This window comes from Phyllostomus hastatus, unplaced genomic scaffold (genome assembly GCF_019186645.2).
Source record: "Phyllostomus hastatus isolate PE091 unplaced genomic scaffold, TTU_PhHast_1.1 phas_contig_210, whole genome shotgun sequence".
NCBI classification, from domain to species: Eukaryota; Metazoa; Chordata; class Mammalia; order Chiroptera; family Phyllostomidae; genus Phyllostomus; species Phyllostomus hastatus.
The window spans coordinates 27,741,805-27,764,032 of record NW_025333737.1 but is presented as its reverse complement, the minus strand read 5'-3'; the positions used below and the strand labels follow the sequence as shown (position 1 = coordinate 27,764,032).

The following is a 22,228-nucleotide window of genomic DNA, read 5'->3' as shown; positions in this document are numbered from 1 at the left end:
GGCCTGGGCCTGCTCTTGTGCTGGGACAGGGTCAGGGGTCAGGGGTCAGGAGCGGCGAGTGCACGGAGGAGCCTGGGCCACCCCACACACAGCCTGCTCTAAGATGCAGGAGCAGCTGGACGGAAGAGGGAACGAAGGGTCTGAAGGCAGACACCTGGCCAAGATCCCGCAGCTGTGACCTAACAGCTGGCCCAGCCCAGGTGGTGGGGGAGGGGAGAAACTGCACACAGCTGGCCCCCTTCTCAGCCCCTTCAAGTCGCTGCCTCCCTCCCACCCTTTCTTGACTGCTCACTAATCTGGGACAGGGGGCAGGGGGCGGGGGGCATGGGAGGCCCAGACCTGACTAGGGATGCTGGGTGTGGGGGTCAGCACTCTGTGCCGGAGGGTGACAGGGACCACACAGTTCTCTGCTGGGGTGAAGAGTGTGGAATTTTTGTCTAGGTACTTAGAAGCAATGGGTGTATCTGGAGCAGGTACAAGGTACCATTTTTCTCTTTGGAAATCTCACCCCGAAAGCCAGCATTGCCCTGGACGTAACTGGGGGCTCCGAGGCCACGGCAAGAACCTCGGTGAGGGGCCCAGCCTAGGCTGGGCACTGTTGCAGGAAGGGCCAGAGCTGAGGGGACACTTGAGGTCTGTGGGCAGGATGTGAGGCTGGAGGGAGGGAGGGAGGCATCAGCTTGTGAGTCCCGGCGAGTGGGCGGCTGTGGGCCGCTGCCGAGCCTGAACGCACTGTGCTGGACAAATGGTCACGGGCCAGGGTCCGGGACAGTCTTTATTGGAGCTTGGAATGTCGGGGGCAGGCTGTGCGAACGCGAGCAGCAACAGTGGTGGACGCCCGGTCCGGGCCGCAGTAGGGGTCCTGCTCGCCGGCGAGCAGTGCACAGGCACACGCGCACACTCGCTCTTCCACACAGACGGGCACTCGCACGCACGCACACGCACACTCACTCCCGGTGGCTGGGGGTGGGGGGGGGGCCAGGCGCCCTGTCTGCCCAGCCTGCTCCTCCCCTCTCGGAGAGGCCTCATTTGCTCTGGGGGGGTCTGCAGGAAACCACTTGGGTGCAGGGCCGAAGGAGCTGAAAGCAGAAGGTGTTTCGCGGTTTGGGAGAAGGACGCCCAGAAGCATGAGAGAGATCGCCAGAGACAGCGAAGGGAGCCCCGCTGGGGTAGGGCTCAGGGCAGATGCCGGACAGGGCGGAGGGGGGACGGGTGGGAGAAAAGGCTGCCTGCGCTCCCTCACTCACCCCAACCGCACCGCACAGGAAGCCTGGGGAGCAACCAGTGTCCTAGGAAGGCACTGAAATGGGGAGCAGATCCTCGAGGGCCTGGAGTCGCCCCCAAGTACCCCAACAGGGAAGAAAGGGGGTGATGGAGCAAGAAGGGTCTTACATGCCAGTTAAGGGGGCAACGAGACTGGGGGAGCACGAATCCTGCTTCTCCCCCAGAATATGGGGTGGGCGATGGGCTGAGATGCAGCCCCTCTGGCCAGCAGAGGGGAGTAGGGCTGGGCCTCTGGTCTCCAGGACAGTGAGCGGGGAGCCTGGCTTCGCCCCTGTGTCCGTGGTGGTGCGGGTGGAGGCAGGAGGGAGGGGCCAGAGCTTCCTGCCCCCGTGGCCGGGGCTACCACAGCACGGCACCGTCCAGGTTCCCGTAGCCGGGCTCGGCCCGCAGCTGCCAGTACGTGTTGTTAGTCACCCACCACTCCTTCCCACTGCCATCTGTCTGCCGCCTGGGGGAGAGAGCCAGGGAACGGGGAGAGTGAGCATCAGAATGGAGGCCAGTGGAGACGTTGCCCCCCAATGCCAGACCTGCTCAAGGCAGGAAGAGGCCGGAGGGGAGGGGAGGGGATCCCCCCTGGCGGACCCCCAGGAGGGCGGAGAGGACCTGAAGAAGCGGGCCTGGTGCACGATGTTGTTCTCTTCCATCACTTTGCGCCTGTCTCGCTGGAGCTGCTCAATCCTTCTCTTCTGGGCCTCGGCGGCCTGTATGTTGCCCTCCTCCAGGTACCTGAGCGTCCAGACCGCCGTCAGCGGGGTGCTCCCCTCGGGGGGGCCCCCCAGTCCGAGGCCCCTGCCTCCTGCCCAGCTCAGCCCCCCAAACTGGCCCCATCTCCCTGAGACGAGTGAGGGAAGGAAGGACAGAGCCCTGGCCCCACTTGGAACCCACTTGGGGGCTGGGGGAATGGGGGCGGGGGCTGCGGTTCCAGGGTGGCTCCTGGCTGGCTGGCACTGACCTCTGGTCCGGCCGCAGCCGTGTGTCGGTGGAAGGCAGTGACCGCTTCAGCTCCGCCGTCAGCTCGTTCAGCTCCAAGGCGAACTGAGTGAAGCCGAAGTTGTGCTCGTGGTCTGGGGGCATCGAGTCTGCGGGGGAAGGCAGGGGCTGCGGCAGGTGGACTGGGCCGTAGCTGCCCCGGCCCTGCCCAGCCCTCCCCAATCGCCCCACTTACTGGGTTTCCAGATGCACTGACCGCCGGGCGGGGGCCCCCGGAACAGTCCCTCGTTCCACTTCCCGAAGAGCCGGTGGAGGACACGGCCACTCCGGCTGAACACGGCCCCCTGAACCTCGTGGATGCTGGAGCTCCAGTACTTGGCCTGGGGTGGGGGCAGGGCCAGGGGGCTCAGGCAGCTGGCCCCTCCCCCCCTCTCTCCCCTCCCCCAACCTCAGCGGGAGCCGCTGGGCCTGCCGGGCAGGGCCGCAGGCGGTGCGTGCCCACCTTGCAGAAGGTGATCTTGCAGTGGCAGGAGCTGTCCTTCGTGTTCCGGATGAGGACCTCCCCGTAGTGCTCGATCCAGCGCTGGCCGCTCAGGATGTTGTGGATGCAGGATGTCACCTTGTTCCACTCGAAGTGGTCCCCAAACCTGAGAGAGACAGAGCCTGGGGCGCGGGTGGGGGCAGCCGGCCAGCACCGGGACACAAGAGCCGCCCTGAGCCGGGAGCCCCCCGACTCTCGGAGCAGGTCACGTGCGTCTGCAGAAGACGCCCGGCACCCTGACTCGGGCTCTGCCCCGAAGGGCAGCGCATTCACACAGCAGAGCGGCCTCCCCGAGAGCACCCAGGAACACGTCCCCACTCCCTCACAAGGCTCCCGAGGGCCTGAGCCGTGTGTGTGTGGGGCGGCACAGACAAGGGCTGCGCCCTGGGGTGCCAGGGACAGCGCTGGCCCTGTTCTGTGGCCCTGTTCACGCCGCCCCCCCCCCCGCCACCATCGGGGTCACTCATTGGTCTTGTTTTACGGAGCAGAGCAAACTCGGGGTTCTGAGGCGCCCAGTCATTCTGCCATTTGCACAACGACAAAGTGGCAGAACCGGGCCTCCCAGCCAGGACCTCCGACCTGATGCCCAGGCTCGCCCCCACGACCCCTACACTGGCCTCTGGCTAACTCCAGGGCCTCGCTGGGCAAGCTCCTCTTCTCTGGCTGCGGTCCCCACCCACGACATGAGCGGGATGAGGGTGTTGCAAATGTGATCTGTGACCCGTTCCGAGATCAACTCAGGTTCCGGGGTGTGTGTGTGCGTGCGTGCGCCTGTGTGGGAACGGGTGTGTGCTCACGCTGGCTTGAAGTCTGAAATACACCTCTTACTGGAAGTCATGGTCAAAAACGTGTGAAAGCCACTGCATCAGATGACCTTGAGGAGCCCTCCCAGCTCTACCGAGTCAGATGTCTCACCTTTCTCTATTGGAAATTGGTACAAATATAGAAGCAAAGTGCACAGACCCCGCCCCGCCCCCGGCAGCTTCAGGCCAGACCTTCCTGTCCAGACCCGGCCCGGCCCGGCCCTTCCTGTCCAGCCTAGCAGCCCACGGCCTGTGGTCTGGGCCCGGCTCTCACCTGGGCAGGCTGACGTGAACCGTCCCCACAGGTACGATCTCCAGGGACTTTCCCCAGAACTTGTTCTTCCACTTCATGTCTGGAGTCGGGTCGGGGAGGGAGAGGGGCGGCAGTGACAAGACCAGAGAGTGAGTGTCCGGCTCCACCCCATCTGCCCTTTGCCCTCGGGGGCACGCCACAGGCCCCCTCCTCACCTTGCCAGAAAACGAAGTTCTCAGACTCCGCATGGCACGCCGAGATTGGGGGGTGGTGGGAGACCTTGGTAAGCAAGGACATTCTCTTGAGGCTGCCCTCGAGGACCCCCAGAGTCCCTTACCACCACCATCCCCCCCCCCCCCCCAGTTCCCCTGTGAGCCAGAGATCAGTCGGTCCCAGGTCTCTGGTCCCTGTAACCCTTGGCCGCCACCCAGATCTCATCGTTTTCTCCTGGTCCACGAGGTCCCTACGTTCTCCCTGCTCACTCACTCCCCTCTGGGGCCGTCCTGCCACCCCTGTCCCTGGCACTCTCCAGAACCCCTGCTCCAGCCCATGAAGTTCTCTAGCAGTGACAGGTGGGGACTCCACCGTGCCCTGCCTGAAAGCCCACCCTCCCACAAGGACCCTCTTCCCTCACCTTCTTCTCCCCAGAGCTGCCATCACCCCGAAGCCTCCACACCACCACACTCTTGGAAAACCCTGACCTTGCGCCCCTGGGAACGGCTCCACCTGGGGAACCTTGAACTGCATCGCACAGCCTGCCTGCCTTGCCTCCATGCCCTTTCCCTGCCTCTGGGGCTCCTGGCTGTGCCACGGCCAGTCAGCTGGGGCTTCGCCGCCTTCCCACCCAGCTGAGACTCCTCCCCCACTTCCAGCCCTCCCACCGGCACCCTGGACAACCGGCTGCCACCACTGGCCACCGCTCCCAGCACCGGGCTCCTCTGTGCTGCCCCCACTCCCTGCTGCCCCCACTCCCTGCTCTCAGGAGCCCCCCACCCTGCTGTGAGACCCAGATGGAGCACACGCTGAGAAACTTCTTGTTCAACATCGAGTCTACACCTGGGGCCTCAGCATCCCCCAGAATCCTCCGAGGACTGACCCCCAAGACATCCTCTTCAAATCACACTCATCCCCCCATAATCAGGGCCAGACCAGAGCTGGCAACTCCTCCTGCCGTTGGCAGGCTCCCCGCCCTGACCACCGCCAGCCCAGGGCCCCTCCCTTCCTCCACGCCGCCTCCCACCCCTTCCTGCAGGCCCCTCCCTGCTCCTGTCCGGCCGCCCTCCTCCCTCCGCACCGCAGTCCTTCCCTCTCTGGGCCTCCGCCCCTCTGAGCGGACAGGTCTCCTGTTTCTTCCACCTTACACAGGCAGCAAGCCTTTCCAGTCGCGCACGTGTGTGCTTGTGCACACACGAAGCACACGCCTGCAGCAGCCGTCCCCGGGTGTGGGGGGGGACGGCCCCCCTGGGGGGGGAGGGGCGGGGGCCCTCCGCTGCTGTGCTCACTACTGGGCTGTGAATGCGTCACCCTGTTTTCAAAAACATTTAAAATCTAACAAACAAAAAAATACCCTCGACCTTTTGTCTCCCCCTCTGGCTGCCACCCGTTTTCCCTCCTTTCTTCTCTCATGGTAAAAAAAAAATTTTTTTTGGAACTATCCTGCGTTTTTCTCACTCTCTCTCTTTCCTTCTTTTTCTTTTTTTACTTCCAATGTGCACTCACCATAATCCAGCCTTGGCCCCCAGCCTGTGTCTGAAACCGCCCTCATCAGGAAGCTAGTGACACCCCCAAGTCCCGCGGCCGGACCGCCCTGCCTCCCCTCACCACAGCGCTCCTCCGCCGTCCCCGCCCACACTCCTCTCCGACCCTCTCTGGGAGTGGTCTGGACTCTGTTCGCCCCACAAGTGCTTTCTCCGGAGCTCCAGGCCCACGTGCCCCAGAGCTTACTGGACCAGGAGTCTCCCCAGTTCAGTTACCTCCCTCACAGACTCTCCATCCTGCTAACAGGCACCGCCCAAACCCTGCAATCCCGGACCTCCAGGCCACCCCAGACTTTCCCCCGTCACCAGCCACCTCCCCACTCCTTACTCGTAAGAACATCCCGCTGACCACTGAGTCATGCCAAGGGCAATACACAAATAGCTCTTGAATCCCCTGTCCGCCCAACCCAGCTGCCACAGCCTAAGTGCAGGTCCTCACCAGCTCGTAGGGAAGTGACTGAAATGGCCTCCTAATGGCCTCTGTGGCCGCACACCGCTGCCCGAGCGTTCTTTATAAAGGGCAACTGTGAGCATGTCCCTCTACCGCTCACAACCCTCCAGTGCCCCCCCCCCCCAACAGCCTTCAGGACTTGAAAACAAACAAGCCCCCCTTACCTGCACCCCTAGGAGGCCCCTCGGGGCCTGGCCCAGCCTTGTCTTCCCGCCCTGTGCCTAACCCCGCCCCAACAGGCCCCATCCCTTCCTTTACACTGTCTGGAATACCCCATTCTACCTGCCCCCTTGGACTCCTGGCGAGCTCCAATCCATCCTTCAAGAAGTAGCTCAAGATCACCCCCTAGTGCCTTCCAGAGGAAGCCAAATAACCTCCTCTGAGCTTCCCCAATCCCAGCTCTACAACATGGCACAGTAACTCCTTGTTTCAAGTCCCACCGTGCCAACAAAGTGGGGAGCTCCTTAGAGTAGAGCCCTCCGAACCTCCAGCATGTGGCCCAGGGCCTGGCACCGCGCCAACTGCCCCCTGCTCTCTCCCACGCCCTGGCCCCGCTGGAGCTCGGTGCTCCCCTGCCCGCCAGCCCGTGGGGCCAGCCGCCTTCTTCCCCGGCCGCACCTGCTCACTGATGAAGCGGAAGCCTCGGTCAGGCCGCTCACACTCATAGGTCTCCCCCAGGACCGGGTTGAAGGGCTTGCAGCCTGCGCGGTGGTACGTGGAGGAATACGCAGAGACCGCAAAGGCTGCGATGTACACCTGCGGGAGTGGGGGCAGGGAGAAAGCCACTGGGGGGGTGCGGACCCGAGAAGGAGATGTCCCCCCCCACTGCAAGCAAGGGCTGGGGCCCTGGGCTGGAGCTTCGGGAGCGAGGCAACAGCCAACCAGGGCTTTCCGGGAGTCAGCGTCCGCAGTCGGAAGAGGCAGCCCGCGAGGCCGGCCAAGGGTGGGCGAGGGCCAGTACCATGCGCTCGCGGGGGTCATCGATGCGGCTGGCCTGGTCCAACAGGCTGCTGTACTCCAGCTCCTCGCACAGCCGCTGCAGAGTGTTGAGAGGCTCATTGAGCTGCACGGGCATCGACACCTTGGACAGGTCCTTGCCGATGTTGTTACGGAGTATGTTCCACAGGCTCACGTCAGCCCCGGGCCCACTGGCCGCCGGCAGGCAGCGGCGACGGGGTGGGCCTGCGGCTCTCCCTGCAACACACACCCCTGGGGCCCCCCGACAGCCACGTCACTCTCTGGCATCCCCGAGGGGCAGGCCCACAGGCTGGCCCACAGCCCGGCTGCCTCCCACCCCACGTCCCAGTCTCCACACTCTATGGGGCAGGGTGGCTGGGGATCTAATTCCTGACCAGCTCCCAGGGGATTTAGGTGGGCAACGGGAAACCCTGTACCCTAGGAGCCCTTTTTGAGTTCCCACCCGTGCCTCCCGTCCCTTTCATAAACAGAAATCGATGTCAGGGTGCAGATCATTCCGCCCATTTTACAGACAAGGAAACAGGCTGCAACAAGTAAAATGACGTGTCCAAAGCCACACTGCTGCAAAGTGGCACAGAGGGACCTCCTCCTTCTCCCTGTCTATCAGGCCCCACCCGACCCTTTCAGAGGGTTGGAAAGGAGGCTGGCCCCAGGCTGGAGCCTGTCCCCCCGGGAACATTCCATAGCTTACAGCTCAGCCCTCCTCACCTCCTGCAGTCACCTCTGGAGTCAGCGCCCAAAGCCACCCGTCACCACAAGGGCCTGCCTTCTGGAGGGTCCTGGGCTACGGACACCAGCACTTTCCCACCCACCTCTAGCCCTGCCCTGCCTGCTCGCCCCCCCACCCCCGTCCAAACACCTGGCTGGCACCTTTCTGACAGCGCTCAGCTCCCCTGAGGTCCAGCACCTCCTCGGACAGGCTGGTGGTGATTTCACTGGTGCACGACTCCTCCTCCTCCTCTGAGCCCTGGGCCGGGACAGATGACAGGCCGGGCAGACTGGGCCTCCCCCGGGCAGCTGGGCAGTGCCCAGGGCCTGGCAGGACTCTGCCCAGCTAGCCCTTTGGTGGGAAGGGGAAGAGAATATATTTGGGGAGGTCTGAGCCCTAAGATACTGCCCCGGAAGGCCCTGCATCTCCTGCCGCTTTGGGAGAGGGAGGGCCTGGCCCTCGGCCTGGAGCAGGTGGCTGCAGGGTGGAGTTCAGGGACTTTGGAGACACAAAGGGAAGGGCAGTTGGGGATTACTAAGATTCAGGGGGCAGGGGTCAAGGGAGACCTGGGTCTGAAATGGGGTCACAGGAAAATGGCTGGGGGGCGGGGCGGGGAGCTGAGGCTTTATCCCCAACAGGGACAAAGCAGAGATCTGTGACCAGGGCCACTCAAACCCAGCAGGTCGGACATGTTCCCAGAGACAGCGGCGGAGGTGGGGAGAAAGGATTCGGGAATCCATGGGTTCTAGTCTCTCTGAACCCCACCCTGACATTCACGGGGTCCCCTCCTCTTACTGCCAGCCTCCCGCCTCCCTCACCTCATTCTCAGAAGAGCTGGCGGAGAGAAGAACCTCACAGGCATCGAAGAACTCTGTGTGGGAATCCGCGAGGGACAGCACGCTGCTCTGAGACAGCTGAGGGGTCAGCTCCTGCCCCTTCATGTACAGAGCTTCCTGCTGTGGAAGCGGAACGGGTGTCAGGCCGAGGACGCCAAGCCTGGAGCCAGGCCAGGCTTCCCCCCGCCGGCAGCCCCTGGGGAGGGGGCCCTAAGCAGGACAGAGCCTGAAGCCTGTCGGGCAGGAGAGGATGCAGCCGGGGAGGATGCGGTGGCACGAAGGCCAGCCTGGGGGTGAGGAGACCCGGGTTCCACAGTCACAGCTCGCACTTCCTGGGCGCCGACTCGGAGCCTGGCTCCAAGCCCTCTGTGGGCGTTAACTCCATCAGTCCTGACACCCCACAATGCATAGGTGCACTTAAGACCCCCACTTTGCAGATGAGGACCCGGAGGCTCGGGGTCACAAAGTTGGCTCCACGGAGTAGGGCCCTGGAGTCTCTGCTCAGAACCCCTGGGTCCCGGCTCAGCTGGTCCACAGCGCAAGGGCCTGGGCCCGACCAGGAGACTCTCTGAGTCTCAGTTTCCTCATCTGTGAACTTGAGGGCAGGAGCCACTGCCTCGAAGGCCCCTGAATCCAGGGAAAGCCTTCTGCACACTGTGAAGTGACGTGGCTGCTGCCGACGTGATGTGGAAGAGGTCGGAGCTAGGATCTCTGGGCCGTCTGGGGCCCGAAGACCACCCATGCCTTCACTCCCGCCAGGACAGAAGGCCCCGGAGAAAGTGGTCCCCGAAGCCCACCCCGGCTCCTACCTCCTCAGGGTTCAGGGAGCTAAAGGAGTCAGCCGTAGTGTCCGAGGAGGTGGACAGCGAGTGGAGGCGCCTTGGGCCCGCTGAGGCCTCGGAGACCTGCAGGGGAAGGGTGAGGGGACGGGGCGCCCGCAGGCTGAACCCTCCCTGCCCTGCCTTGCCTTGCCACGCCCCCGCCAGCCCCGCCCCCCCCCCCATCACTGCTCCCGGCCGCCCTGTCGCCAAGCCTCACCCCTGTCCTGGACAGCTCGGAACCCTGGTGCAGGTCCCTCAGTTGGTCCCGTTCGGCGGTGAGGGCAGCCAGGACGCTGCTGAGTGAGCTGTGCACTGCAGGGTGGGCAGAGGTGGGCGTCAGACCCTCTGCTTCCCCCCCCTGCTCCGCGCCGCCCTCCTGCTCGCACTCACCCTTTTGGGCCAGGGCCCAGAAATTGCGCTGCAGGTGGGCATAGTCTGGGGGTGGCAGCCCACGGGGTCCTGAGTGGTCCCGGGACTCCAGGTATCGAGAGAGGTTAGGAACAGAGCCATGGAGACGACCAACCTGTGGGCGAAGGGAAGAGGTCGAAGGGGACAGCCCCTCTTCAGAGCGCCCCACCCCAGGGCCTGGGGTCCACGCCCCGCCGCACCCGCCCGATGGTGTCGTCCTTGGCGAAGCTCTGTGTGCACCACATGCGGCTGGTCCGTTTCCCCTTCTTGGGTCTCTCCGTCGTCACTGAGGCCTGGCAAGTGGAGATGAGGGGAGTTTCGCTCTCGGGGTGGAGAAAAGGGACAGCGACCACCAAAGCCGGGAAAGAGGCCAGTGGCCACAGAAGGCAGCACAGAGACAAGTGACATCTGGAAGGAAGAAGACTGACACCCTGGCAGACAGGGGGAAGGGGTCCCTCCGAAGGGACAGAGAGACAACCCCGGGGCACCCTGGACATAGGAGGAGGGGTGACTAGGCAGGCGTGTGCCGCCCCTGGAAACAGTGGTGACATACGTGGGAGAGGGGACCGTCCCAGGGAAGGGATGGGACGAAGGCGGCAAGCAGGAGCAGCACCCCTGGGCAGGGGCCCGCCCCCCCACCGCCCACCCCGGGCCTCACCTGGTGCGTGGGGATCACAGGGGCCGAGGGGATCCGGTGCAGGGACTCCAGGCTCTGGAGCAGTCTGTGCAGCTCCTGGAGCTTCCCCTGGCACTCCGAGAGCTCTGCAGGAGGAGTGAGTGAGGGGTCCTCCCCACCTGGCTGGGCACCCCGGTCTCCATGGTTCCCACGCCATGCGTTACCTCTGCGGCCTCTCTCCTTCACCCTCGGGGGTGTGTCCCCCCGCCCCCCCCCGGGGCCAGCATCACAGCCCTGACTCTCCAGGAACCCAATTCCAGCACCCCTCCAGGGCACCATCCCCCCCTGGATGGGTATCTGGAACTCCTTCTCCGTGAGGCCTGGCCCTGTCCGTCTGCACAAGCCCCGCCCCCTCCGTGAGACTGGGGCTCCCAGCCCAGGGCCTGAGGGGCCCATCAGCAGGGTGGCAGAGGCTGTCTCCCCCATCAGACTGGGGCTCCCTGAGGCAGGGGTGGAGGCAACATTTTAACCCATTCTCCTTCTCGGGCTGCAGATGCCCTCTAAACCTGACGGTGCGGGCCCTACCCGCCGGGGCACGCTGCCGGGGGCCCCTCACCGTGAGAGCAGCGGTCTAGGCCATCGCTACCCCTCAACCAGGAGGACACCTTCTCCCGAGGTCCAACTCCAGGGAGAGCCGAAGCACTGACCACCGTGGGAAGCTGGGCACCGGGAACCTGTGTGGGGAGTCAAGGGTCAGGACGATGGCGCCCGCCTCTCAGGGTCTCGCTGCTCCCTGAGGCCGCCGCGCCTGAATCCCCACGTCTCCTGCCCCGGGGCCCGACTCACCTTCCGGTGAGTGCTGCTGGGCACGTCCAGGCACGCGGCCAGGCGATGGGCACGTAGCTGGGCCACCCAGCTCTGGAACAGGTCCTGGGATTTGATCTGCAGAAGCGTCGGGGAGGGCGTGGGACACATGGAAGGAGAGCTCCTTTCCGGGGGCGGGGCGCCGGGGCCCTGGCCCCCAGGGGGGCAGGCTCTCTCCCTCAGTGTCCCGCTCACGCCAGGGCCCCGGTGTCTGAGCCCTCGGTTCTGTGTGTGTCCACCTGACCACCAGCAGGGGCGGCTTGCTGTTGGCCATTGGACATGAGGGGAGCTCCCTTCCTGTCGAACTCAGGGACAGACCCTCAGCCCCTGTGCCCCTCTCCCGTGCACCCCAAACCACCAGCCGGCTCCCAGGGATGTCACCTTGAGATGGTAGATGTTGTCTTCGGTGTCAAGGTCAATGCGCTGGGCCTTTCTGTTGATGGACATGACAGACAGTCGGACATCGATGGAGCCATGGAGCTTCCCCTTGGTGATCTGGGGCGGGGGCCGGGGAGGGGGCTGGTTTTAGACCTCTGGGCCATGGAGCCAGCATGTTCCTGCCGCGGGTTCACCCTCAGGCCCAAGTCACGGAGCTGACAGGGACCTCTCTGTCGTCCATCTGTGTACAGAACTCAGGAGCCATGCTCTGAGCTCCAGGGAGCCACAGAGCAGGGAAGTCTACCCCCGCCCTCGGGGGCCTGCAGGGAAGGCCGGGTTCCAGGCCTTCCGTTCCTTATCCCCAGCACGAGAACGGGACAAGGCGGGCGATGGCGAAGCTTCCCTGTCTTAGGCACCTTTGTGCCAAGCACTGTCCTGGGGGCCCTTACCAAGAGGGCAATGACCCTACAAACAGGTGACCGCACTGTCCCCCTCTTAGAGATGAGGGAGCTGAGGCCCAGGGAAGACGCTTGCTCAAGGCCCCACCCCCAGGAGCGGCGCACTGGGATTCAGGCCCCGGGATCTGGGGGACTCTAGAAGCCCCCTGCCTGCCCAGGGCGTTTGGGGCCAGACCTCTCCCGCAACCCCCACCAGGCGCTGACTCACGTCTTGCCGAGTAGTTGCGTAGCGAAGGATCCCGTCCTCAAGCACAAAGTACCTCTGTGACGTTGCCCAGGAGGAGCAGGACGCAGGTGAAGAGGAGGAAAGGGTGTGGGGGAGAGAGCAACCGTACACAGGGACTGTTCTTCTCCTTCTTGACACACACACGCACACACACACACACCCAGCACTACCCAGCAGTCCCAGCACCTCCCCATTCTGCCCCGAATCGGGCCCTGCCCCCTGCCCTGCCCAGCCTACCTTGTGCCAGCCCTTCAGAGGCCACTTCCTCTTCTTGAGGAGGTGGCCTTCCTGCCTCTCCGGCATGGTACCCTCCGCACCCCGCGGGCCCCAGGGCTCCTCCACCACCTCCCACAGCTCAGAGGCCTGCAGTCCAGGACAGAGTTGGGGGGCGGGGGTTGCAGCTGGTGAGGCCCCTTTGTGGCAAATGGAGCCCACCCACCGCCGGCGTCCCACCCGCAGACCTGCTGAGCACTGCCGGGCTTGGCAGACGGAGTGCTCTCGGACAGCGAGGGAGGGCCCCTCTCTTGGAAGTCCATGGAGAAGGGAGCGGCCCCTCCCTGCTGAGGACTCAGAGCAGGGTGGCAGGGGAAGGAGGTCGCCTTGTCCTGAGGGGGTCCTTGAAGCAGGAGAGAGGCTTCATCAGCACAGACCCCCCCTGTCACCTCCCCACCTCCAATCTCTCTCCAACGTCTGAGATGAGAGTTCATTAACACATCTTCCGCTCACCTGTCCCGCCTCTCCCGAGCCTGGCCCTGCCCCGCCTTGGTGGGGCCTCCCTGCCTCCACCCTCCCGCAGCCACTGTGTGCTCGTTGACAGAGAGAGAACCAGAAGTCCACCCAGCCCCACCCTGAGCACACATTCCTGGGCTCCAGGAAACACTCGGTGTTTTCTCTGCAGGGATCCCCAGGGGCGATCAGAGGGGAGGAGGCAGGCGAGTGAAGGAAGAGGCTCTGAAAAAGGGCCAGAGGAACTCAGCGACTAGGCAAGCAAGACCTCAGTCCAGCTCCTCGTCCTTCGAGACCCTGCACCCCCACCCTTGGCTTGGAGACTCTGCTGCCACGCCATGAACCCCCTGCAGAACCCCCCAACCCCTCCATCCCCACTCCCCACCAATGGGTCCCCGTATCCTCTAGTTCTCGGGCTCCCATCTCCTACACGGGGAAACTGAGGCCCGAGACAGCCCCCGTTGCTCCCTGGGCCTCCTCCCATCCAACAGCCCCCTAGGATGCCCACCTTGGACCCTCAGCCTCCCCGTTCCCTTTTTTATCATCCCAGTCCTTGGGGCTCCTGAGCAGCACTGGCCACCCAGGCAGAGCAGGGGACTGAGCCCAAGGAGACAACCGAGAAGGCGGGGAGGAGGAGAGGTGGCCGAGAGCATGCCCAGGTCTGCACGGGTCCCGCAGCAGTGCCCACAGGCGCCCTTGGCACTGGCCCTGGCCATCCTGGCTCCACCAGGAGATCAATAATGCATGAGGCTGTGTGTGTTGGGGTGGGGTGGGGGGGGTGAGGAGGGAGGGGACTGGAGGGGCAAGGTTGGCCTGAGGCTGGGGAAACAGCCTCAGGTCTTCTGACGGAGCCCACAAGCACCTGAAGAGTTGAGGCTGGAGGGAGCGGGGGACACCGTGGAGCAGGGGTTGGGGGGGTGTGGGGGAGAGAGGGGCCCATGCCACCAGAGGCTGACCCAGTGGGGGAAACTCCTGCATTCAGCCATTGAAAGTTCCCCATCTCTCCCGGTGTTTGGGTATGCCTGTGCCCTTTTCCTGGCCCTGTGGGGTCCTGGCCTCTCCCCGCTTGCAGCTGGAGGGGGAGGCTCTGTCACTAGAGGGTGTGGGGTCGAGATGAGCCAGGTGGGTGCCCTGTCTCCACCTCCACTCCCGCCCCCTTCTCCGGAGGAGCAGACCCAACAGCTTCAGGTGGCAGGAAGCCCTCTGGGGAAATGCCAGCGTGGCCCCTTACCCCAGGGTCCATGGACACCCGTGCTCCTTGACCCACACGGCCGCTCTGCCTCTGAGTCACCGTCTCGGAGTCGCCCGCTCCCGCTCCCTCCTCAGCGAGCTGAGCAGCGGCAGCAGCTGCTGCAGGAACCAGGAAGGAAGGAGACAGCGGAGCCTCCCCTCCAGCCGGATCTCCCCACCTTCCCCTCCCCCGCTCCTCCTCCCGCCAAGCTCCGGGCAGCCGCTCAGCTCTGCCCCCCTGCTCCCCGGAGGACTCAGGGCCCAGGGACTCCCCAGTGCTGAGGGGGCCTGGGACTAGGGGCAGGGTCCCCGCCGGGCACAGTTCCAGAGGGATCACAGAGGACTGGGGAGTTGCTGGCTTCAAGCCAGTGGTGATAAAGGGTTTTACTTAGACTAGTGTGGCCTTGACCCCAGTTAGTACCCAAGTCCATTTCCTTATTAACTCCTGCCTCTCGTTTTACATCTGAAAATAGATTGCAAAATTTGGAGCCAGCAAAGGTATCAGGTTGATGGGAAGGGATGGATGCCCCTTTTTGGTGGTGCCAAGAGCACAGTCAGCAGGGCATTCAAGGCACACAAGGGCCAGCAGGTGGCCCCCCCAAGAGCCTGTCCCAGTCCCATGGGGTGGGGGGACCGAAAGCACCTATGTGATAAGGCACACCCAGGCCTGCACCAAGAAGGGGTCTGGGGCAGGAACCAGCTGGCTGGGAGAGAGCGGGGTGAGGGGGGGGAGCCGGCCTGTGCACCCCCTTCCTGAGCACCCCTGCCCTTCTGCTGGAGCGCTGTGTTCGCTTGCTCCTTCTACTTAAAAACCAGCTCTTGAGAGAGGTCTGAAACTTGTGGAAACGAATGGGAGGCAGGCTGACAGCTGTAAGCGCAGCGAAGCCTTTCTGGAAAGGAGGTTCATAATGGTGAAGCCTTAGGCCACATCAACAGGGAAAGGATGCAATGTGGGTCTCGTCTTTGACCCAGGAATGGTTTGAGGGCACCTCCCCCATCCATGTCGTGCCCACATGGCCTTGGCTGACCCTTAAGGGTCTTCCTCACCTCTGCTCTCCACCGTCCGGACCCTCTACACTGCTCCAGCCACCCCAGGAGGGCGCTGTTAGCACCTGGCGGTCTGGGAACCAGGGACAGCACTGCGCAGCACGGCCAGACCGGCTCTGGCATCCAGGAGCCTCCAGGGCCTTTTAATTCATTTCACATTGATTGACTGTCCCTGGGTACCCGGCCCAGAGCTGGGCACCGTGGGCAGCTGGTGCAGGACCAGGCCGCCAAAAAGCTGCCGCCGATCGCCACTGCCGGGGTGCGCCTGTCCCGGACTGGGGAAGCCGGGGCACGGCTCCAAGGCCAGCCGGTGCTCCACAGCCCCTCTCCCCACATCACCCCCAGCGCATGCTCCAAGGACAAGGGTGGGCTTCTAGTTGAACATCCTCGCTCCTTCATTAGGAACTTTTGTTCCCCAAGACTTGGATGAGACCTTCTACTGGAAAGCTCCCAAACCCCCTTGTGTCTACAGAATTCTGGTTTTCCCCCAGCTCCTCTGCTCAGAACCACCTGGGACACGCTGGCTGCTGGGCAAAGCTGGGAGCTGCCTTCGAAATGACAGCAGGTAAGAGACCCCGTTTGCAGGAGTAGGGACAGGGGGGTAATAGACTTGGACATGGGAAGGAGAAGAATTTTCCAAGTAGAAGTAAGAGTCTGAGATGACCCTGAGGACAGGTCTACGAGGAGGCTAAGCTTGTAAACAGCAAAACAGACCAAGTAAAATGCAGTTTTTAATCACAAAGCAGCGTTCTCAACTTTTCCACATGGCACACCCAAAGGGTGGAGAATTAACATCCAAGCCCAACTGGGACTTTAATGAGGAAGATCTAGTGTCGAAATCCAGAGCACAGTCTTCAGAACAGAGAGAGCCTGGTTCAAGTCCCTGGTCTGCCACGTACCAACCACGTGACCTTGGGCGGGCTCTTTAACTTCTCTGCCCGGGAAACAGAAGAACTAACACCTAGAACGTGGTCAGCACACACTCCGGCATGGCAGGCTCTCTGCAGAAGCCATTCCCAGCACAACTGCTCAGTAGAGCTATTCTGACAAGGAGGGGACAGGCTGGGAGACGTGTGCAAGGGACAGTGACCACGCGGCAGAGGGCACTGTCCCCATCTGTTCTGTTCTCTGCCTTGAACCTGGAGAGCTGAGACTCTGCTCCCGTCAGGTCCCAAGTTGGGAAAACTAAGAACAAACACGGTGATTAAAAGTCTCCATTCTGAAATGAAATCCTTCTTCATCCGAGGAGGTCACTGGCAGCAGAAGTCGGGGGGACGTGCCACTCGCCACCCCAAGCTCTTCCACGTCTCCGGGAGGACAGCACAGCCCGCGGGGCAGGGCGCATTCACGGGCAGGCTGGGCACAACAGGCTGGCTACGGGTCCGCAACAGCGCTGGGAGGGCCGGGCGGCCCACCGGCTGGCGTGCCCGGGGCCCCCTCGCGCTGCTGTCTGACATACTGATCCAACAGCGCGGTCAGCTGGAGGGGCTGGTGCTGGAGCAAGGAGTGGGTCTGGGCCACGAGCAGGGTGAGCCCTCCCACCAGCTCCCCCTGCACCAGCGCCAGGCTGGGGAGCTTGGAGTAGTTGATGAAGCCCTGCCTGCTGAGGATGGTGTCGTCCACGCAGCCACCTGGAAGGACACGGGGTCAGGTGGATGCCACCAAAATGCCTTTATTTTCCAAAAACAACATTCCGACCTTAGGAATCGCTCCCCATTACCCTTCTCCACCTCCCAGCCCTCCCCCATTGGGTTCCCTCTGGTGCCCCACCCCACTCCCACTTTGGGACTGATTCCCGCCCCCTCCCTGACTCTTCTCCAGAAAATCCTTACACATATCATCCACCTGGCCCGGCCCCCACTAGGTCCCTGTTCCCGAAACTTTCTGGAACTATGGCGTAGGTGTTTGTGTCTGTGTGTGATGGGTCGGGGGGAGGGAGGGTTATGAACAAAGATGCCTGCCTCTTCCCACCGAGACCTGTTGGTTTTGTATTCCACACAGCAACGGTACCTCCGGGAATTCTCAGTATCAGGCGAGTCAGGGACCCGCTGCTGCCCGTTCCTCAGCGCCCTTGACCTGGGCTATCGTTTTAAGTATCTTTGTCTGGATGGGTTTCAGCACCTACCACCCCGCCGCTGGACTCGAGGTGTCTGAACCCCCTCCCGAGGGAGGGGCCTCTCTGCCTTCCCTAGCCTTCCCCGGCGCAGAAGCGATGCCGGCAGTGGCCAGCACAGGCGCTAGAAGACACAGGCGGCCCTCTATGAACTAACTGTCTGTGAGGGGGTGTCCTCTCCATGGGTGTCCACGGTTTCCCCGCTCACGCCAGGCAGATAGCGCCGGGCTGCCGGGGCACCCGCTCCCCCCCTCCCCTCCCCCAGCAGGCGGGGGAGCCGGCTCACCCAGCAGCGGCAGGAAAGGCACGCCCCTCAAGATCCGCACCATCTCCTTGACTTTGGGCTCCTCGCTGACCAGCAGCATGGTGTGCCCCACGAAGAGGGGCAGCAGGTTCTGGTACTTGGAAGCCTCCAGGAAGGGCTTCAGCACCTGGAAGGGCAGGGGAGAAGGGCTGACTGTGGACCAGTGGCAGAAAGAGCCGCCCGCCCGGTCCCGGGCTGCCTGAGGCGGAGGGGGCAGCCAGAGGGTCGGCAGCCCCGAGCAGCAGCCTCAGCACCAGACTAGAGCGCTGCGGGGGCCGGGGGGGGGGCAGTCAGAAGTGCCCTCTCCGAGGAGAGACGCTGGGGCCTGAAGATGGCGGGGATAGGGGACCTGAGCATGGCCCATGCCAAGGGTGGCTCCCCACCTGGTTAGGGAAGACCTTCATCAAAATATTGTGTTTCCGCAGCCGGTGTCGCATGAGCAGCTTGTCCTCCGCACTCAGAGCCACGTTCTGACAGATGGCGATCATCCGGTTGTCTCGGAAAACCGCGGCTACCTCCCGGCGCAGGAGCCGCAGGAGGCCTGTCTCCTGCGGTCGGGAAGGGAGGGCCCAGGGGATGTCAGCTACCGCTACTCCCTCCAGGACGCTTCTCCCTCCGGGACGCTTCCCCCAAGGCTCCCAGTGACGCCCAGATGTGGGGAAGGCCAGGGCGCTGGCAGCAGAGTCGCCCCCGACGCTGAGAGACCTGTCTCTTCTCCCCTCCGTCCTGTCATTCTCAGGATGCTCTCAGCCACCAGAGCGCCGCTCTGCAAACCCCAGGACACTGAGTCCCTGCGACCCGGTGATCAGTCGGACCCAGTCACCATCATTTGACAGTAATGTTGTCAAAGTCACTTCGGTTACCCCTCTAATACTGTGCCCATGTTGAATTACTTCACCAATTATAAACACAGGATAACTCTTTTGCAGCGTTAATTCAAAATAGAGGCATTTTCACAGGACAAGACAGTGTTTCACGAAGTTGCAAACTTGTGAAGCCGAGAATATATGCAGACCCCATAAACGCTCTGTGAGAGATTTTTTTACCGCAGCAATAATTCTGAAATTTATCTGAACAGTAGAATACCTAAAAACAGTGATGCTTTCTGCCGAATTCCATGAAAACACGAACACAAACAAGGTAAAATAAGGGGAGATACCCTAGTGTGCTGAATCTGGAGTCTCGGTCTGCCCTGTGGGATGCAGTAGCCACTAGCCACGCATGGATTTATATTTAAGTTAATTAAATTAAAATTAAATTCAGCGAAGAACCCGGGCCCTCAGGCACACCAGCCTCACTCCCAGCGCTCGGCAGGCAAGCAGGTTAGGAGCTGCCGCACGGGACGGGCGGACGGAGAACAGGGCCCCCGACCGCCCGGCGCACGGGGCTGTTCCAGGCTCTTTCGAGGTTACGAGGCAGCAGGGGCCACTGGCCTGCAGGGAGCAAGGTGGGTGGGAACACTCCGTTCAGCAGCCCCACTGCCGTCTGGACTGGGGTCTATCCATCAGCTCTCCTGTCAGTCAGTTCGGGCAAAAGCGGAAGCCCGCTGGAAGGGCTCCAGGCCCCGGAAGGGGACTTGCCAAGGACTCCGCAGGGCTCCTTTCAGAGAGCTCTTTGCGTCTGTGGGGAGGAAACCCGGGTGGACGGGCTCGGGCCGACCATTAGCGCCTGAGGGAGCTCTGCCAGATGGCTCTGACCGCCTCTTGCATTAGTGTCCGACGTCTGGCCTTAAATGGCACAAGCTTCAGTTGCCGCTCACCGCCCTGCACCCCAGCCTCCGGCAGCAGTGTCCGTGAGCGGCAGTGGCCGACTGGAAACCAGAAGTTATTAGATACCACAACTGCAGGAGCCACCGCAGAGTCACGAACTCGGCCCTGGCCTTTCTGTTCTTTTTAGAACAGAATGTCTCTCACTGCTTCGGGAAAACATGGAAGCTTCGAGTCCTTCGAGGTGGGACAGAGATACTCTGTCCTACACTGAGGTAGCTTCCCCACACAGATTTTTGGAAACAAGCTAAGAATACAGAAAATTCTGGAGGCCCGTCCAATCCACAGAGCCCAAAAAGCCAATGCCAAATCAAGTGCAGGTTTCATTTTAAAGTACCTGGACCAGCCCTGGCCGGGCAGCTCAGCTGGTGAGAGCGTCACCCCAATGCACCAAGGCTGCAGGTGTCACCCCCAGTCAGGGAACATACGAGAATCAGCCAGTGACTGTGTAAACAAGCGCAACAACAAACTGATGTTTCTCTCTTTCTCTCTCTCCCTTCCTCTCTTAAAATCAATAGATAAAAATTATCCAAGTATCTGGGCCACGGGGTCAAAGCGAGGAACTAGTGCTGTGGATGACTGTGTTCTGGAATCTTACTTCACTGCGGCCACAGATACAAGGCTGCCTCATCAGCACACCACCACCAAGTAACATGCTGAGCTGCCCTCTTACCTCCTGCAAAGGCTTTGGGGGAGGTGCCAGGCACCTAGGGTTGACAGCAGGTTTGGGGGGGATATACTCAGTCACGGCCATCAGTTTCTGCCGCTCAAAGTGCATCACACGACGATGGCGGGTAACAGCCTTGGAACCACAGCGGACGATCTGGAGGGTGGGCAGCCGGCCTGGGAGGGGACATGGCAATGCGGTGAGAGGCAGCCTCTTGGATGCCTTGGTTTGCCCCAGATGGAGAAAAAGCCCACCCCCTGGGCAGAGACAACCACGGCCCACAGAGCTAGATTCAGTGCAAGAGTGGGATGAAGAACTCCCTGCTGGAAACCCCGAGTCCCCAAGCCTCCGCTTCTAATGGCTGACCTTAGCTACTTGACCCTTTGAGGCCCCCATTTCTCCAGCATTCCTTTAGTCGCAGAGATGGAGAAAGGGGATAAGAACCAAAGAGAAAGTGTTTTGAACACGCTAACAAAGGCGGGAGAGGGAGAATAAACTCTTAAGTGGTCAAGTAATAAAGATGTTAAGAGCCAAACAGTCTGTCACTACTGCTCAAGTCTGCCATTGTATCATGAAAGCAATCACAAATCCTAAACGTGGCTGAGTCCCAATAAAGTTTTATTTATAAAACATGGTGACAAGTCCTGCCATAATTTCCCAACCCCTTGTCTGAACCAGCAGTGCTCAAAGTGTGCCCCCACCCCCAACTGTAAGCAGCACCAGGGAACTTCTTAAAAATGCCAGTTCTTAGGTGCTATCCTAGACCTGCTGACTGGGAAGCTCTGGGGCGGAGCCCCACTGTTTGAATGAGCCCCCTCGTCGGCCCCCGTGGTGCTGATGCGGAAGTTTGAAAACCGCTGCCCTAAGAGCTGCTGTGAAGCCTTCTCCCATGATCTGAAGGGGGCGCCCTTAGAGCTTCCCCAAACAAGTCTCCCGTTCCTCGCTCATCTCGTTTGCAGCATCACCTGGGAGCAAAGTGACCCCTTCATCCTCAACAAAAGAATGAAGACAACAGCTTCCCACTTCCTACCCTTCCCAAGACTAGGGTGGAATTGCAGGGAAAGGTTCAGCTAGAAGTTGGCTGTAATGGTTAGAGAGCATGAAGAGTTTTTGGGGTGAGATGTTTCATAGCCTAGGGGCCACAATTCCTAACTTAGGAACACAGGCTCTGGGTCAGATGGAACCACATTTTAGTCTTTCTTGGCTTTGACCATGACCAGTCTCTTGACGGGTCTGAACTTGAGTGTCTTCATCTGTGCAGAGGAAATGAGAATGCTTTCTTCATAGGGTGCTTTAAAGCTACATGAGATAGTACATGTAAAGCATGTATCACTGTACCTGGCCTATACTGTGTGCTCAAAATCATTCATTACACAAATACCTACTACATGCCTAATAATGTTAGGCATTATCAACATGGTTCTGCCCTTACGGAGTTTAAAGTCTAATAGAGACAAACGGATGGACCATTACAGACTGTGATGGGCTAATAAGCAGGGTGCAAGTTACAAATTTAACAGGGGAAACCACCTTTGCAGAGGGTGGCAAGGGCAGGCCTAAGTAGGTGACGTTTAGGCTGAGACCTTAAGGAGACACAGTGCCAAGGTGGGGGCGGGAGTGGTCTAAGCAAAGTAGACCGGAGGCGAGCAAAACCTTGGTGGTGGGTTACAGAAACCCAAAGAAGGCAGGGGGACTGGGGCGTAGACAATAAACACTGTGGTTATGGTCGACGCTGCTGCTGTGCTGCGATTATTACTAGAGTGTGGAGTCTCAGGGAATTAGATTGGGGAAGGAGGCCAGCGATCTAGCTGGGGAGGCGGGTCACCGGGAGCTGTCTGGGGTTAGAGATTACGGGAGAGGACCAGTAGCAGAGAAGGGGAGACGAGGATCAGAGAGCACCGGTCGTAACCGGTGAGGTCCATGAGGACCTGGGCCGCCCCTTACCCGCCTGGGGCGGGAGACCGCCTCGCAGAACCCCAGCCACAGCCACAGCCATTGCCACCGGCAGGACGGACGGGAGCCGAGCGAAACGGAAAGAGCTAAGGATTGTGGGAAACCTAAG

General features: G+C 61.7%; 2 protein-coding genes across 3 annotated transcripts; both read right to left on the bottom strand.

Moving 5' to 3' along the window:
• Nucleotides 1–757: 757 nt before the first annotated feature.
• On the bottom strand, nt 758–14,422 carry OSBPL7 (oxysterol binding protein like 7). Of its 2 annotated transcripts, none has more exons than XM_045837186.1 (23): nt 14,271–14,422; nt 12,775–12,929; nt 12,551–12,676; nt 12,296–12,349; nt 11,633–11,746; nt 11,234–11,329; nt 11,004–11,121; nt 10,430–10,533; nt 9,972–10,064; nt 9,754–9,886; nt 9,581–9,675; nt 9,352–9,447; nt 8,525–8,662; nt 7,868–7,964; nt 6,981–7,228; nt 6,638–6,775; nt 4,027–4,090; nt 3,833–3,911; nt 2,717–2,861; nt 2,450–2,594; nt 2,237–2,363; nt 1,888–2,010; nt 758–1,732 (listed from the first exon to the last, which is right to left on the bottom strand). In XM_045837186.1, the coding sequence occupies exons 2-23, from the start codon at nt 12,847–12,849 to the stop codon at nt 1,624–1,626; spliced, it is 2,517 nt and encodes an 838-aa protein (XP_045693142.1). In that variant the 5' UTR covers nt 12,850–12,929; nt 14,271–14,422; the 3' UTR covers nt 758–1,623. The 2 variants fall into 2 exon arrangements, with proteins under 2 accessions (XP_045693142.1, XP_045693143.1); XM_045837187.1 differs by lacking the exon at nt 14,271–14,422 and adding an exon at nt 13,040–13,236.
• Nucleotides 14,423–16,034: 1,612 nt separating this feature from the next.
• Nucleotides 16,035–22,197, bottom strand: MRPL10 (mitochondrial ribosomal protein L10). Its single transcript, XM_045836808.1, has 5 exons — nt 22,111–22,197; nt 20,173–20,342; nt 18,117–18,281; nt 17,716–17,860; nt 16,035–16,947 (listed from the first exon to the last, which is right to left on the bottom strand). Exons 1-5 carry the CDS (start codon nt 22,160–22,162, stop codon nt 16,691–16,693), a joined length of 789 nt encoding a protein of 262 aa, XP_045692764.1. The 5' UTR covers nt 22,163–22,197; the 3' UTR covers nt 16,035–16,690.
• Between the last annotated feature and the right edge of the window lie 31 nt (nt 22,198–22,228).